Source organism: Bombus affinis, chromosome 3, assembly GCF_024516045.1.
Source record: "Bombus affinis isolate iyBomAffi1 chromosome 3, iyBomAffi1.2, whole genome shotgun sequence".
Classification (NCBI taxonomy): Eukaryota; Metazoa; Arthropoda; class Insecta; order Hymenoptera; family Apidae; genus Bombus; species Bombus affinis.
Window position 1 is genome coordinate 11,647,096 of NC_066346.1, and position 17,571 is coordinate 11,664,666.

At 34.2% G+C, this 17,571-nt stretch overlaps 5 protein-coding genes across 18 annotated transcripts in view; all 5 read right to left on the reverse strand.

Moving 5' to 3' along the window:
- On the reverse strand, positions 1–14,098 carry LOC126914762 (uncharacterized). Its single transcript, XM_050719167.1, has 4 exons — positions 13,951–14,098; positions 1,313–3,129; positions 742–1,003; positions 1–505 (listed from the first exon to the last, which is right to left on the reverse strand). The coding sequence occupies exons 2-4, from the start codon at positions 1,437–1,439 to the stop codon at positions 361–363; spliced, it is 534 nt and encodes a 177-aa protein (XP_050575124.1). The 5' UTR covers positions 1,440–3,129; positions 13,951–14,098; the 3' UTR covers positions 1–360.
- Positions 1–17,571, reverse strand: part of LOC126914981 (uncharacterized) — a 37,959-nt gene that overhangs the window by 17,034 nt on the left and 3,354 nt on the right. Inside the window, exon 3 of the mRNA XM_050719308.1 lies at positions 12,134–13,327. The gene's annotated coding sequence lies outside the window, so the exon portion shown is untranslated. The remainder of the gene's footprint in view (positions 1–12,133; positions 13,328–17,571) is intronic.
- Positions 3,486–17,571, reverse strand: part of LOC126914700 (uncharacterized) — a 31,147-nt gene continuing 17,061 nt past the window's right edge. For 7 of the 9 annotated variants that reach the window (XM_050719022.1, XM_050719021.1, XM_050719024.1 and 4 more), the window contains 2 exons: positions 14,755–14,900; positions 14,239–14,615 (listed from right to left, as the gene is read on the reverse strand). In XM_050719022.1, coding sequence (XP_050574979.1) covers positions 14,342–14,615; positions 14,755–14,900 — 420 coding nt within the window. In that variant the 3' untranslated portion in view covers positions 14,239–14,341. Of the gene's footprint in view, positions 3,667–14,238; positions 14,616–14,754; positions 14,901–17,571 lie in introns of those variants that run through there. The other 2 variants (XM_050719026.1, XM_050719027.1) reach the window with 2 other exon arrangements.
- On the reverse strand, positions 8,630–9,440 carry LOC126914802 (uncharacterized). Its single transcript, XM_050719227.1, has 3 exons — positions 9,260–9,440; positions 8,988–9,120; positions 8,630–8,917 (listed from the first exon to the last, which is right to left on the reverse strand). Exons 1-3 carry the CDS (start codon positions 9,349–9,351, stop codon positions 8,867–8,869), a joined length of 276 nt encoding a protein of 91 aa, XP_050575184.1. The 5' UTR covers positions 9,352–9,440; the 3' UTR covers positions 8,630–8,866.
- LOC126914735 (uncharacterized) overlaps positions 9,580–17,571 on the reverse strand; it is a 16,229-nt gene continuing 8,237 nt past the window's right edge. Inside the window, exons 1-6 of one of the 6 annotated variants that reach the window (XM_050719116.1) lie at positions 16,133–16,396; positions 11,741–12,002; positions 11,432–11,445; positions 11,239–11,356; positions 10,631–10,892; positions 9,580–10,103 (exon numbers count right to left, since the gene is read on the reverse strand). In XM_050719116.1, coding sequence (XP_050575073.1) covers positions 9,890–10,103; positions 10,631–10,892; positions 11,239–11,356; positions 11,432–11,445; positions 11,741–11,930 — 798 coding nt within the window. In that variant the 5' untranslated portion in view covers positions 11,931–12,002; positions 16,133–16,396 and the 3' untranslated portion in view covers positions 9,580–9,889. Of the gene's footprint in view, positions 10,104–10,630; positions 10,893–11,238; positions 11,357–11,431; positions 11,552–11,740; positions 12,133–16,132; positions 16,397–17,571 lie in introns of those variants that run through there. The other 5 variants (XM_050719113.1, XM_050719115.1, XM_050719112.1 and 2 more) reach the window with 5 other exon arrangements.

Here is a 17,571-nt window from a genome sequence, read left to right on the forward strand (position 1 = left end):
TTTAAAGGAATCAAATAAAGGGACATGATATTTTACTAAATACAAGAAAATAAATGGGTTCTTTAGATAGTAATCTACAGGATCTATAGCAATCCTATACTCCTATAGTAATCTATAGGAATGTTTAGTTATATTGTAACGGCGCATCTTTTGCTTAATGGAGATTAGAAATTTTAGAATAGAAATATTTATTTCGTGAAATGTTTATAGTTATAATAACTTTATGCAATTGCCATAATTATCTCTTACACTTATCTAACGTTACGGTAACTTTGAAATAAACAATCGTTCTTCCTCGTACTGAATATATTACCTATTTATCAATGCAGTTTTATACCTGCTAATACGTATAAATATCATTCAACGATTAAAAATTATAGATACTAACGTGAGACATCGTTTGTGCGTGTTCACAGCGTTTACAATTCTTAAGAAAATCACGAAGTTCTTACGTGTGGGAGACAATTCATATTTGTCACAATCTAACGCATGTTCAATTTTATTACTGAAACATGAAAAATATCTTAATGAGTATTACAATTTAAAAGAATGATAAGATATATATATATTTTGTTTTTTTGAAAATCAAATTCGGGTAAGAGAGTGTAAAAAATACTTTTAAAAATTTGCTAAATGTTAGAATTACAAAATGTTAAATGTTCAAATACAATTAAACGTCATATGTAATGATGTTCTAATTAAAATAGGTGGAATAAAGAAGTTGTAGTTAATATTTCTTACCCTGCGACTGTAAACATCCCAACAAGGTGTTGACAGAGTATCACGTAAGTCGTTTCAGTGGTTGTCATCACTATTGCTCCCAAAATATTAACAATAATCAAAGAAAATAACGCAAAATAAGAAGAGTTTTTATATTGTACGATAATAAACGTCATATTGGCCGAGTGGATCGATCGAGATTCCTTTGCAGGTATCATGATATCGATAATGACTGGCAGCAATTGAGATATGGCAAACAGAATCGAAGTCATGACAATTATTGCTGAAATTATGAAGATGACCATAACATAAATATTAAAGTGTCTAGGATCATTAAAGTCACTAGGCATCAGCTGACTTCACCTTAAGAGTAATATATTGTAATATAAAGATAAGCATGCAGAAAGTGGAAAAGTATTTATATATAGAACACATATGCTTAGCTGGGCTAAAAATTGTTCATTAATACGTTAAAAAATGTGCAAAAATCATATAACAAAAGATCGTGGATAAAATAACAATGGAAGCGAAAAATTATTGATTTTCGAGTGTTTTAAATTTTCACATTTCTCTATTCGTAAAATAAATTTACTTGTGGCAACTATCGTAATGAGCTTTCCAGTAGACGTACGACTCCGTAACATATCCAATTCGTTCTCGTTGTGTTGAATATCATTCCAATCATGTTTGACGAGTTCAAACAATATCTTTATCTGCATTTGGAAACAAAAGTCTTTAATTCACTACAGTTGTCTACCAACGATCACACGTTAGTATTTATAACTCACTCTTTTGGTCTGACAACAAAACGTGCAGTATTTCAGTATGTACATTGCTGTTATTATCATGTAGGCAGAATAGGAAATGAAGTCGTCAATATTGTACACCGAGGTGAAAATGTTTGTTAGCTGTAATTGTTTGTTACCTGTTTATTGTGGAATAATACCTACACTGGCTCGCGAAAATATTTCATAATAGATTGAACTTGCAAGAGAAATTTGTAGGAAAGCCCACAGTAACAAACACAAAAAATTGCAAGATTAAAGAATATGCGGGCCATCCTTCAATAACACGCTTAATTCGTGTCGTAATCGAAACCATGTTACAAGGATATCGTGATATAGGAGGGTTATCGCAATTTTTCCACTGTGTTATATCGAAGTCGTGTTTTCAGCGAACCGTCTTATAAGAGGATTGAGTATACCTGAATGATCAAACCAACCATGAAGACCGCCAGCATATAGAAGTTAAGAATGACCGTTAATTTGGACTTTTCGTACGGCCACAAACCAGTCAACAGTAGAAGTTGCTGATTAATGTTATAATATTTGCTGCCAAGGAAGTCCATGCTTCTCGGAAACTAATAGATATTTGATGCTTGTGGTGCCGCACAATTATTCACTTCAACCATCCCCCGGAAGTCTTTATAAATAAGGAGAAAGTTTTTCGCGGACGATTCGGAAGGGTGCGATAATAACAGTGGAGTGGACGTGTTTCGAGACATCGGTGAATTAAGTAAATTATACAGTGCACAGACGGTCTTTCGCACCATTTTCAGCTTTCCCCCGCTCTTCCTGGAAACGCGCACGCGTGTTCCGCCTCATCCCTTTTGCCACTCCTCGTCAGTGTGTGTTGCATCGTGGAGTAAAGTGTATCGCACGTGCAGAACAGAATAGAAAGCATGTACGGAAAGATCGTTTGATGTTTTGTAATTGTTTAACGCCGTTTTAACGACACAAGTGTAGAATAATTCTATATAGGAAAGTAGTTGCGCGCATCCTTTTTCTCAAGTAAAGCGTTTTTCGGTGTCATCAATTTCTTATAGTTACATAAAAGTGTTATTAAATGTTAGGAAACTTAATTTACTTGCACTTTAATTCGTATATGAATAGATGCTGTAATAAATACAATAGTGCAGCCGCCGTAATTGTTATTGTGAAGTATACAAAATTGTGATCTTTCAGAAGTGCCGCAATTAAATACGAATATCACGATTGGAAAAATTTGAAACTAGTCTGCGGATGTATGGAGATGTTACAAGGTATTTACTGCGAACATATATTTAATAGAGAATTGGGCTAATGAGTAGTAAGGAAAGAGCGAATGGTCGCCCTAAAGCATACCGGTTTCTCTGAATACCAAGACTTATTAACATTGTAAATTGTATATAAAGTAAATTGTAAAGAAAGCAAATCTTGTAGATTCTATGTATATTCTCGGGTTTATATAAAACCTTATCAATATAATTACGATAGTTAAGTTCCATTACGTGGTTAAATAAATTTTGAAATGTTTCGTACGACACACATAATACATACATGCATAAAAAAGATTCGTAAAAGATTATAATATTCGTAATAGAAGTTTATGAGCTATCTACCTCAAACTTCGCAATCAAAGATGTGCCACCTGTCATTATAGTACTGGTTGTTGCGCTAGATAGTGTTTGCTCGATTGCATACAAACTAAGTTATTGAAATTTGTATTCGGTTACAAAAGTAAGCAGTGGTGAGTGTTAGACTTTGTATAACGCAGTTGACTAACGACCAAGAAATGTTTAGTGTGCAAATATATCAAAAAATCATGGAACAGATGATATTAAGTTTCTAATTTGTATATGACATATCGTTCAGTATAAAATTGGAAGGAAGAAGAGAGTGACTATATATTATAATATATTAGTATGAAACGATATCATACTAATTATTAAAGTTTACACTATGGTATAATAGTTACTTCTAGTGTATGCATTTTACACAGTATAATGAAAAAACGTCATAATAAAGAAACTTTATTCATTACAACGGCGAATACACACGTTGACTATCAGAAACCTGACTTCAAGTAACAATTTCGCTGCTGTCAACACCATTAGTCAATGATGCATTAAACATTCTATTGACTTGAATATATCACGGTAAAGTATGAGAAAGACGTACTCAGCAACTGAAACGCAATAACATTTAACTAGCAGATATACGGTATCGATTATACAGTAACAGACTGAAAGAATTACCGTCGTGAAACCGGCATGAGAAGCAACGAAAAATCCGAAAATATTTATCACACTTTCCGTTGAACTCCTCAACATGATAAAGAGTAACAACTTCTGCGCTTTTACAGGCATGCAATACCATGTAGAATTGTACCTAAATATTGTTGTATCGCTTAACATACACTAGTATTATAATCGTGTTACTTAATTAGTAAACAGAACATGTAGACAAATAGAAAATAATGTAATAAACAACGGCAGAACAACCACATTTAGTCAAATTTGAGCTTACGATTCCTTGAACACGTCCAGACTGCGATCTATTATAATTTGTCCGGAATAGCAACATATGTACAAAAATGCTAAATGACTAATAAGAAAAAAGATACAGATGAAGATTTCTTTTTCATCTTTCGCGTCTGTTATCGTTTTAGAAACCTGTAAAACATTAGGATAAATTAGAATCAATTTTTCCATTGTGTTCAATTGTTCCGCATAATGTCAGTGTCTTTTCTCGTAAATTCTATCCTCCTAACAAAAGTAATGATAAAGGACACATTTTAATTTACTTTCGTTCGAAATATTTGAACTCTATGTGCAACAAATTGATCTGAAATATTCGGTCGACGTTACCGATATTTGTATAAACTATCTATATATATTCATAACCAATGGAAGATAGTATTCCTTTTCAGATTTCACTTTTACAGTGTACCATTTATAAGAGAAAGAGCAGAGAAGGTGTAAAACTTCGAGAAGGTGCTCTCACACATTACATTCATTGAGGATTTTGGTTTCTCCCAACAACGTGCAGAATTGAAAGGATACTTACTCGATGCAAACTCACAGAAACAGACACCACGGCTACAGCAGATGGCAGAAGATAATGTATCGGATAATTCGATAATACGTAATTGATGAAACTTTATCAAGCGAATGAATTTCACAAAAAGCGTCGGCAGGAAATGCATGGAAAACAAAGTAGGATCAGCTTAGATATCTACCATCATATAATATCTACCATTCGTTATAGCCGAATGTACCAACTGTAGTGTATTCCTATGACAGTCCACGACGTGCCGGAAGTCCCTGAAATTCGCGTCGATCTGTCTTGACGAGGACAGATCCGCAATTGTTTTTCGTAATCGATAGCTAAAAACGTGCACAAATTTTTAGACAAATATGACCTAAAAAGGAAGTTCACTTTGTATCGTTGGAATTAACTCTAGTTAGCTAACAGCCTGCGAATTATCGTATTAAAGACTGTATTGAGTATATTTATAAGAATTAACTGATCACACAGGTAACCATTTCTCTTCAGTCGATTGATTCGAAAACTACGTTTAGTGAAAATAGATTGTGGCCATATGAATACAAACAAACAACTTTGTCTGAAGGATACAGTACATACGAGCAAAATAGGAAAGTCTGAGGAGAACCCTTCGCGAGAGTGAGAGCCGGATAAATCGCAATTAAATAAAGTCACTGAAATTCTATGACAGCAATATTAACGGTCCGCTGTGAAACACGTTCTCCGTTTAAATGGCATTGTTTGAATGTTTTGCATATCGTATATTTATCCGACCATCATGACAATTGTAACGTTGTAAGTGATGTAAAGTGTCTGTCGCGCGCAATGACCATTTGAAAAGGGGAAAAGTCAGCATTTTCATTCATACCTAGTTATCTCGAACATTCCGCACATGTAGTGGGCAAACACAGCCAACATCAGTTCCGTACCCGCCAGACACCCCGATCCAATTGCATAAACGACTAGGATATTCATGTATACGATATCGACATACTCTATCCTATCGTGAGAAAACATTGTTAAGTAGGAAAAATAACGTCTTCGAGATTCATTCAAAGGCATTAGCAGATCCAACGTTATCGGAGTGAAGACATATAACGCTCCGAATAAAGACCACGAGCAACATAGGCCTAAAACAGGAATGGTTTAATGATAGAATGATATCTTCGCATCCGAATACTTTTGTATAATACCAGCAAATAGTGTTAATCTCGTAACCGCGGCGACGGAAGTATTTTCGCATTTTTCTATTCGAATAACACATATCTTCCATATAATCATATTAAAGGAACAGTATTTCCAGCACAAAACATCGTCAAGTACAAATGGATCAGTATTCATCGCTTTCTCTAATAAAGCCAATCACATAACCAAAGTTTTTTAAGTTTTTTATTTAACCAAACTATTTTATGTTTACATAATATTCGGAAGGAAACATTCAGACATTAAGGTAATCGCGACTACGTTATTCCACGAACATAGAAAATGTTCTCTTACATAGGAAAATGGAGATTATATAAGTCGAATAATCTACGTATTTCATCAGTATCTGAACTTCCAGTTGATCTTTCAGCATGATGTCTATGGTGCGTAGGTTGTCAAAAATATATATAGTCTGTACCCATGTGTAAAAATATATACGAATCTCATTAGTTGAATTTCATAAACTTCACTTTAGAGCATCACGTACCACAGGAAACATTGCTACAGAAGTGACATATCGCATGAAAATGACTATAACTGGACAGATTGCAGATAATGTTACGATGCAACCTCGAAATGTAATACCAGATTTAAAAAGCGATATAACCTGAAAACATATTCTGTTAATTCTCTATGTCAACACGAACGCCATATCTTTCTATAGTGTTAATACAATAACATATTCATACGTTATTACGCAAACGCATTACGTTCTCGCAAATTTGTAACGAGTAGATTTGCAATACAACGTTGCGATGCACATAAATTGGAGGCATAACGACAATAATAAATTCTGATTACCTGGAAAACTATATAGATGAGCATAATTAAAGAGATCGATATTCTGTGAATCGTAGAGTAAAGTGACTTATGATATGGCCAGAGTCCTAAGACACTCAGTAGTATACGATAAGTGTTGTACTGCCTGTAGAACACGTCCATCTCTCTTCGATAACTGAAGAATATCTGTACGGAAAACTCGAGGAATCATCCGACAACACCTCGCCACGATTTATTATTTCCACTGTTATTTTTTCCTCTTGAATTTTTTCGCGCCGCCTGTCTATAGAAGTAATCTATAATGCATGGAAATTACTGTCATTCGCAGCCATCGATCGTGTTCATTAATGCCCCTTAAAAAATTGATACGTAATACCTGTTCACATTGAGAAAATTACAGTCTATATGAAATTTTTTTTTTCCTTTGCATATTTTCCCTTATTGTTAGTTTGGTCTTATTTTTTTCTAGGCGTTAGAAAAGGGAATATTTGTCGCGACAGTATTTCCGCAGTCTCCGCGAACTTCACAGTAATATTTCCTTGGTGTGTTCCCTTCATTTTATTCAATGGATTTGACAGCCAGGATTTGGCTGGAGGAACAGCCGTCGAGGAGTTTCAACAGTTTATGAATTTGATTTGTATCAGGTAGTCGTAATATCTGCAACATCAGCTTTTGGTAACAAAATATACGTATTCGTGATGACAATTATTGTCTGAAGTGGTTCCTCTATGCAGAGTGTCCTTATTTTCAAAATAATTAACATTGAAATCTATTCTTCGTCCAATACTATTGTTAACATCTGAGCAAGTAATACTGTTATTCTTAATTAATTTTTTTGCTAGTTGTTTGGCGTTTAATTCTCGATGACGAAACGCAATGTCGGATATTATTGCTATATTATAGATAAAATCTAATATAGTACATACGATTGAAAGTACAATATTAGTGAATGTTGAATATTAATTGAAACACTGTTGGAAGTTGAAAATTGAAAAGATTGAAAATGTATATCGTAGAAATGACTGAAAATGACAAGCTTTCTCTGTTGCAGATTTGGTGAAAGAATGGAGGATGAAGTAGCAATTAATTTCAATAGTGATAGGTTATGTACATGAATTTACTATGACTAACGAGTAATTCGAAAAAATAAGAGATAAGCGAGAAATGGACGGAAGATATACAAAAACGACTGATTCTATCATGGAAGAAATGACTCACAGGTATTCACATTATTGTCGATTGTTAATTTAGATATAACAATATTTGAGAAGAAGAATTTTGAAAATATCCAAATTTTTGTGAAATTTCAAGCTAAAAATAGTACACTTATTTTATGAGCACCAGACATTAATTAACAGCATATTTTCTATAGGAATTCTGTAACAAATATAAGAGACAATATGAAAGAATCTGCAATCGTCAAATTAAGAAGTTATTATGAGGGCTGAAAAAAATAGCAACGAATGATCTCGCAATATATATAGTGTGGCGTAATAATAATATATCATGGAAAATATGATGCATATTACCATATTATAACTTCTATTTACCTAGATTATAAAGCGTCAGACGAATTTTATCTATGCACGAGGAGTTATTTCACTTTTCAAAAAAATATGAAATATGCTATATTTTAATAATTACAATAATTGGAATTATCATACTGGAACTTACATAAGGATTATTGAATCTAAACTCATAAACATTTTCGACCATTTCGAAAAGGAAAAGAAATATTCGTTTACTCTCCAAGGATGATCGCACGAAAAAATCAAACATAACTCCGATTTTTGGTTGTAGATGAAAATCACAAAGAAAGAACATCATAGGTCACATTTCCTAAGTTTTACAGGAAACGAATTCTAACATTACCGAAATTGTGTTTGTATTCCACTGCGGAATTATGTGTGTTCTTTTATCGCATTCAAACTTTGAAAAACAGTGCTCGATACAATATTCCAGTATCAGAGAGATATTAAAACATTGCTTGTCTTAATAATTATACCAATTATTCGTTCGCAATTACATTCTCTGTGTACTAATAACGCAATGTACAACATTGATATGATACTTTCAGTAAAATCAAATATTATGACGATCATTCGAAACACACGCGATTGTAAATATGACGCTATAAAACCTTTTTTATTGAATGTATTTAACATGAAAAGAGTGAAAATGGGAAACATACAATTAATTGAAAATCGAAATTCTATTCCACTTCACAATTTCCAGAAGAATGAAATATAAACCAATGACTAATATAAATTATATATTATTAAATTATTCATTATTAAATATTAATTCAAATCACTGCTATCAACAACTATCGCACAGTCAATGATGCTGGAGAAATTCTACTGAAGAGAGTGTATCATAGTAAAGTACGAGAAAGACGTACTCAGCATCTGAAATGCAATAACATTTAACTAGCAGATATCAGACAACGATTATACAGTAACAGACTGAAAAAATTACCTTCGAAAAACCGACATGAGAAGCAGCGAAAAAACCGAAAAGGTCTATCACACTTTCCGTTGAACTCCTCAACATGATAAAGAGTAACAACTTCTGCGCTTCTACAGGCATGCAATACCATGTAGAATTGTACCTGCATATTGTTGCATCTCTTAAAATACTTTAGTAATATAATCGTGTTACTTACTTAGTAAATAGAAACATTTAGACAAATAGAAAATTATTTAATGGACAACAATAGAACAACCACATTTAGCGAAATTTCAGCTTACGTTTCCTTGAACACGTCCAGACTATGATCTATTAAAATTTGTCCAGAATAGTGACATACATATAAGAGCACTATATGACTGATAACGAACATACTAGAGATGAAGATTTCTGTTTGATCATTCGCATTTGTTACAGCATTTGAAAGCTGTAAAAAATTAGGATAAAGTAGAATCAATTTTTTCCATTCTGTTCAATTGTTCCGCATTATGTGAGTGTCTTTTCTCGTAAATTCATCCTAACAAAAGTAATGATACAGAACACATTTCAATTTACATTCTATCGAAATATTTGAATTCTACGCGCAACAAATTGATTTGAAATATTTGACCGACGCTAACGGTACGTGTATAAACTATCTATATATATTCATAACCAATGGAAGGTAGTATTCCTTTTCAGATTTCACTTTTACAATGTACCATTTATAAGAGAAAGAACAGAAAAGTCTAAAAACCTTGAGAATGTGCTCTCACACATTACATTCATTCAGGATTTTAGCTTTTACCAACACAGTGCAGGAATGAAAGGATACTTACTCGATGCAAAGACACAGAGAAAGAAACTACAATCACAGAACATGGCGGTATATAATGTAGCCTGTAATTCGATAATATGTAATCGATGAACCTTTATCCGGCGAATGAATTCCACAAGAAACGTCGGCAGGAAATGCATGGAAAATAAAGTAGGATCAGCTTAGATTTGTACCATCGAATACTCATAGTTGAAGGTACCAACTGTAATGTATTTCTATGACAGTCCACAACGTGTCGGAAGTTCCAGAAATTCGAGTCGATCTGCCTCGACAAAGACAGATCCGCAATTGTTTTTCGCAACCGATAGCTAAAAAAGTGCACAAATTTTTAGACAAATATGACTTAACAAAGAATTTCACTTTGTATCGTCTGAATTAACTCTAATTAGCTAACAGCCTGCGAATTATCGTATTAAAGACTGTATTGAGTATATTTATAAGAATTAACTGATCACACAGGTAACCATTTCTCTTCAGTCGATTGATTCGAAAACTACGTTTAGTGAAAATAGATTGTGGCCATATGAATACAAACAAACAACTTCGTCTGAAGGATACAGTACATACGAGCAAAATAGGAAAGTCTGAGGAGAACCCTTCGCGAGAGTGAGAGCCGGATAAATCGCAATTAAATAAAGTCACTGAAATTCTATGACAGCAATATTAACAGTCCGCTGTGAAACACGTTCTCCGTTTAAATGGAATTGTTTGAATGTTTTGCGTATCGTATATTTACCTGACCATCATGATCATAGTAACCTTGTAAGTGTTGAAATGTGTCTGTCGCACGCAATGACCATTTGAAAAGGGGAAAAGTCAGCATTTTCATTCATACCTAGTTATCTCGAACATTCCGCACATCCAGTGGGCAAACACAGTCAACATCAGTTCCGTACCCGCCAGACACAACAATCCAATTGTATAAACAACTAGGATATTCACGTATACTATATCGACATACTCTATCCGATCGTGCGAAAACATTGTTAAGAAGGAAAAATAACGTCTCCGAGATTCGTTCAAAGGCAGTAGCAGATCCAACGTTATCGGGGCGAAAACATACGACGCTGTGAATAAGGTCCACGAGCACCATATGCCTAGAATTGGAGGAGAATGTTTTAATGGTAGCATGATATCTTTGCACCAGAATGTACCAGCAAATGATGTTAGTTTCGTAATCGCGACAATGGAAGCAGTTTCTCACTTTTCTCTATTGAACAACATATATTTATCATATAATCGTATTAAAGGAGCAGAATTTCTGATACTGAACTTCGTCATGTGCAAGGGATGCAACATTTCTCGTTTTGTCGAATAAAGCCAATCACATAAATGAAGTTTCACAATTTTACGTTTGTATAATATTCGGAAGGAAGCATTCAGATATTAAGGTAATCGCGACTACATTGACAAATTCTACGAACATAAAAAATGTTTCCTTACATAGGAAAATGGAGATTATGTAAGTCGAATAGTCGACGTGTTTCATCAGTATCTGAACTTCAAGTTCATCTTTCAGCGTGGTGTCCATCCTCCGCAGATTGTCAAAAAGATATATATTCTGTACCCACATAGAAAAATATATATGAATCTCTTGAGTTGAACTTCACAGAGTTCATTTTAGAGCATTACGTACCACTGGGAGAGTTGCTACGGAAGAGACATATCGCATGAAAAAGACCATAATTGGACAGGTAGCGGATAACGTTACGACACAACCAAGAAATGTAATACCAGCTTTAAAAAGCGATAGTACCTATAAACATATTCTGTTAATTCTTTATTGCAAGACGGACGTCACATCGTTGTATAGTGTTAATGCAATAACATATTTACCTTCTCACGAATTTGTAACGAGTAGATATTCAATAAAAGTTGAGGTGCACATAAATTGGAAGCATAATTACCAAATAAATTAGATAAAATAATAATGAATTCTAGTTACCTGGAAAACTATGTAGGCGAACATAATAGCAGAAATCAATATTCTGTGAATCGTTGAGTAAATCGACTTGTGATACGGCCAGAGTCCTAAGACACTCAGTAGTATACGATAAGTATTGTACTGCCGGTAGAACACGTCCATCTCGCTTCGATAACTGAAGAACATCTGTGCGGAAAACTGGAGGAATCATCCGACAACACCTCGCCACGATTTATTATTTCCACTGTTATCGTTTCCTCTTGAATTTGTTCGTACCTTCTGCCTATAGAAGTAATTTATAATGCATGGAAATTACAGTCATTCCGCGGCATTGATCGAGGTCATTAACGCCCCCACCCCCAAAATTGATACATAATAGATGTTCACTTTGAGAAAATTACAGTCTACATACACTTATTTCCTCTGCATATTTTCCCTTATTTTTAGTTTGGTTTTATTTTTTATTAGGTGCTAGAAGACGGAAAATTTGTCGCAATGACGGTATTTCCGCAGACGCCGCGAACTTCATAGCAACATTTCCTTGGTGTACTCTCTTCGTCATTTTGATCAATGGATTTGACAAAGAGGAACAGCCGCCGAGGAGCAGCAACAGTTCAGGAATTTGATTTGTATCAGGTAATTGAAAATGAATATCGTAGAATTGACTGAAAGTGATAAGTTTTCTCTGTTTGGTGAAAGAATAGAAGATGAAGCAGCAATTAATTTCAGTAGTGATAGGTCATGGACATGAATTTAAAATGTCTAACGATTCGTATAAATTACATAATTAGATAATTCGGAAAAATTAGCTATACGCGAGAAATGGACAAAGGATATACATCAACGACTGATACTATGAAGGAAGAAATGATTCAGGTATTTTCATTATTGTCGCGTGTCAATTTAAATGTATCGATATTTGAGAACAACAATTTTCAAAACATATCCAGATTTTTATGAAATTTCAAGCTGGAAGTAATACATAAGATGTTATAACGATTTTAAAGAAAATATAAAATATTCCTTGTTTTAATAATTTCAACAGTTGGTATTATGGTGTTGAAATGTATGGAATTACATAAACATTGTTATTATAAGAGTCAATAATATTTTAACGATTCTAAACTCGTAAAGCTGTTTGACTATTCCCGAAAAAGAAAAGTTCAATTTTTGGTTTTATACGATCACAGGGAAAGGACGACATAAGCCATATTTCCTACGTTTTACAGGATAGGAATTCCAACATTGCCAAAATGGTGTTTATATACGTGTGTTCTTTTAAAAACATTCTAATTTTGAAAATTACTCGTCATAATATTCCAGTATCAGTAATATATTAAGATAATGCTTGCCTTAATAATTATACTTTTGCCTTCCATAAAACTATATATCAGATATTTTCAAACGATTTGCATTCTTGGATCTAACAGATTATTTTCACTTTCAATTATGTCATAATAATTCAATTACGATGAACCATAAAGCGATAGTTAAATATAATATAAAATGTAGCAACCACAAACAATTATAAGAGTAAAGGAAATACAGACCATCCTACTATAACACTGTTAATTCGTGTCGCAATCGAAATTATGTTAGAAGGATAACCTGCTATAGAAGGGTGTTCGACCATTCGCGGAGAGACGCGATCGCGAAGAAGTGCGCCGACGAGAGTCGCAAATTCCCGTTACGATTTGATAATCGACGCCACGAATTGGTCGATCTCCTATTTCTGTTAGCATAATAGACGAGGTTGAACTGATGATAACGCTTAGTTAACAAATTAAGATAAACTTTATTCCAATAACTTTGTAGGAATAAATAGTTACGCGTGGTGCGTGTAGATGCATTTTCAGCGAAATGCAAATAGTAAGTTGAACTGATGACTGATCAATGATCGGAAAACCAGTCAAGAAAAGGTGACTGTTCTAAGTACGAAAAATCAGTTAAGATCATGACTGAGTTAAGGATAATAAACGAGTGAAGTTCGGAGACGTAACTGTCGTGGAGGAGAGCTATTGATTGGTGTGTAAATTCGTAGGTTTATGTAAAACCTTATCAATGTAATCGTTATAGTTCAGTTCTATTATGCTGCTAATTAAATTTCAAAATGTTTCGTACAACACATATAAAACATATATTCATAGAAGAAGTTTTGTAAAAGATTACAACATTTGTAATACAAATTTATTAACTACCTACCTCAAACTTCGCAATCAAAGATATGCCACCTGTTATTGTAGTACTCTGTTTGTTGCGCTAGATAGCGTACGTGTAGTGTAGTGCTCGATTGCATACAAATGAAGTTATTTAAATTTGTGTTCGGTTACAAAAGTAAGCAGTGCTGAGTGTTAGATTTACTATGCTTTTAAATATGGCATATCCTTCAGTATAAAATTGAAAGAAAGAAGAGAGTGACTATATATTATAATACATTAATATGCAACAACATCACACTAATTATTAAAGCTCACACTATGGTATAATAGTTACTTCTAGTGTATGCAATTTACACGGCATAATCAAGAAACGTCAACTTTATTTATTAAAACGGCGAATACACACGTTGACTATCAGAAATCTGACTTCAAGTAACAACTTCGCTGCTCTCAACACCATAAGTCAATGATGCATTAAACATTCTATTGACTCGAGTATATCACTGTAAAGTATGAGAAAGACGTACTCAGCAACTGAAATGCGATAACATTTAACTAACAGGCATAAGGTATCGATTATACAGTAACAGACTGAAAGAATTACCGTCGTGAAACCGGCATGAGAAGCAACGAAAAATCCGAAAATATTTACTATACTTTCCGTTGAACTCCTCAACATGATAAAGAGTAACAACTTCTGTGCTTCTACAGGCATGCAATACCATGTAGAATTGTACCTGCATATTGTTGCATCTCTTAAAATACTTTAGTAATATAATCGTGTTACTTACTTAGTAAATAGAAACATTTAGACAAATAGAAAATTATTTAATGGACAACAATAGAACAACCACATTTAGTCAAATTTGAGCTTACGATTCCTTAAACACGTTCAGACTGCGATCTATTATAATTTGTCCAGAAGAGCAAGATATGTACAAGAATACTAAATGACTAATAAGGAAAAAGATACAGATGAAGATTTCTTTTTCATCTTCCGCGTCTGTTATCGTTCTAGAAAGCTGCAAAACATTAGGATATATTAGAATCAATTTTTCCATTCTGTTCAATCGTACCGCATAATGTCAGTGTCTTTTCTCGTAAATTCTATCCTCCTAACAAAAGTAATGATACAGGACAAATTTTAATTTACTTTCGTTCGAAATATTTGAACTCTATGTGCAACAAATTGATCTGAAATATTCGGTCGATGTTACCGATATTTGTATAAACTATCTATATATATTCATAACCAATGGAAGATAGTATTCCTTTTCAAATTTCACTTTTACAGTGTACCATTTATAAGAGAAAGAGCAGAGAAGGTGTAAAACTTCGAGAAGGTGCTCTCACACATTACATTCATTGAGGATTTTGGTTTCTCCCAACAACGTGCAGAATTGAAAGAATACTTACTCGATGCAAACTCACAGAAACAGACACCACGGCTACAGCAGATGGCAGAAGATAATGTATCCGATAATTCGATAATAAGTAATTGATGAAACTTTATCAAGCGAATGAATTTCACAAGAAGCGTCGGCAGGAAATGCATGGAAAACAAAGTAAGATCATCTTAAATATCTACCATCGAATACTCATTATATTCGAATGTACCAACAGTAGTGTATTTCTGTGATTGTCTACGACGTAGCGGAAGTCCCTGAAGTTCGGGTCGATCTGCCTCGACGAAGACAGACCCGCAATTGTTTTTCGCATCCGATAGCTAAAAACGTGCGGAAATTTTCAGACAAATATAACCTAACAAGGAATTTCGGATGCAATCGTTTGAATTAACCCCAATCAGCCAACAGTCTGCAAAATATCGCACTATTGACTGTATTGAGATATATTAATGAGAATTAAATGATCACACATATAACCATTTTTCTTAGGTCGACTGATTTAAAAGCTGTGTTTGACTAAAACACATTGTCGCCATAATAATTCATACAAACAATTTCATCTGAAACATGCAGCGCATACGAGCAAAATAGGAAAGTCTGAGACTGACCCATCGCGAGAGTAAGAGCGGGGTAAATCGCAATGAAATATAGTCACTAAAATTCTACGACAGCAATATTAATGGTCCGCTGCAAAACATGTTCCCTGTTTAAATGTCATTGTGTGAATATTTTGGATATCGTATATCTACCTGACAATCATGAACATTCTAACGTTGTAAGTGATGTAAGGTATGTATTGCACGCAATGACAATATGGAAAAAGGAAAAGTTTGCATTTTCGTTCATACCTAGTTATCTCGAACATTCCGCAAATGTAGTGGGCAAACACAACAAACGTCAGTTCCGTACCCGCCCCACATAAAAATCCAATTGTATAAACAACTAGGATATTCATGTACATCACATCGACATACTCTAGGCGGTCGTGAGAAAACATTGTTAAGAGGGAAAAATAACGTCTTCGGGATTCGTTCAAAGGCATTAGCAGATCCAATGTTATCGGAGTGAAGACATACGACGCTGATAATAAAGTCCATGAGCAACATAAACCTAAAACGGTAAGAGGATGGTTTAATGATAGCGTGATATCTTTGCAACCGAACGCTTTTGTACTAGCAAATGCTGTTAGTCTCGTACCCACGAAAACGGAAGCAGTTTCTCACTGTTTTCTTTTGAATAACACATATTTACCATATAATCGTATTAAAGGAACAGTATTTCTGACACAATACTGCGTCATGTGCAAGGGATTTGACATTTCTCGTTTTGTCGAATAAAGTCAATCACATAAACGAAGTTTGACAATGTTACGTTTCCGTAATATTCGGAAAAAAGTATTCAGATACTAAGATAATCGCGAGTACGGTGACGAACTGCACGACCACAGAAAATGTTTTCATACATAGGAAAATATGGATTATGGAAGTCGAATAATCGACGTATTTCATCAGTATGTGAATTTCAAATTGATCCTTCAGCATGGTCTCTGTCGTGCGTAGATAGTCAAAAAGGTATTCAGTCTGTATCCCCATGAAAAAATATATATGAATATGTTTATTTGAATTTCACAGATTCACTTTAGAGCATAACGTACCACTGGAAACAGTGCTACGGAAGAAACATATCGCATGAGAATGGCCGTAATTGGACAAGTTGCAGATAACGTTATGATGCAACCTCGAAATGTAATACCAGATTTATAAAGCGATAAAACCTAGAAACATATTCTGTTAATTCTTTATTGCAAGACGGACGTCACATCGTTGTATAGTGTTAATACAATAACATATTTATCTTCTCACGAATTTGTAACGAGTAGATTTGCAATAAAACGTCGCGGTGCACAAAAATTGGAAGCATAATAATAATGAATTTTAGTTACCTCGAAAACTATGTAGGCAAGCATAATGACAGAAATCGATATTCTGTGAATCGTTGAGTAAATCGATTTGTGATATGGCCAGAGTCCTAAGACACTCAGTAGTATACGATAAGTATTGTACTGCCCGTAGAACACGTCCATCTCGCTTCGATAACTGAAGAACATCTGTGCGGAAAATTCGAGGAATCATCCGACAACACCTCGCCACGATTTATTATTTCCACTGTTATCGTTTCCTTTTGAAAGTGTTCGTGCCGTCTGCCTATAGAAGTAATTTATAATGCATGGAAATTACAGTCATTCCGCGGCATTGATCGAGGTTATTAACGCCCCCTCCCCCAAAAT

Bases quoted from the DNA above. Each gene is read 5' to 3' on its own strand.
- LOC126914762 (XM_050719167.1), bottom strand. From the start codon at position 1,439: ATGCAGATAAAGATATTGTTTGAACTCGTCAAACATGATTGGAATGAT. The intron at 1,004-1,312 runs GTAAATTTATTT...TCATAATTTCAG, and splicing joins CATTACGATAGTTGCCACAA to CAATAATTGTCATGACTTCG. The intron at 506-741 runs GTAAGAAATATT...TTCATGTTTCAG, and splicing joins GGGATGTTTACAGTCGCAGG to TAATAAAATTGAACATGCGT.
- LOC126914802 (XM_050719227.1), bottom strand. From the start codon at position 9,351: ATGTTCGTTATCAGTCATATAGTGCTCTTATATGTATGTCACTATTCT. The intron at 9,121-9,259 runs GTAAGCTGAAAT...AACAATATGCAG, and splicing joins CTGGACGTGTTCAAGGAAAC to GTACAATTCTACATGGTATT. The intron at 8,918-8,987 runs GTAATTTTTTCA...ATTGCATTTCAG, and splicing joins CTCATGTCGGTTTTTCGAAG to ATGCTGAGTACGTCTTTCTC.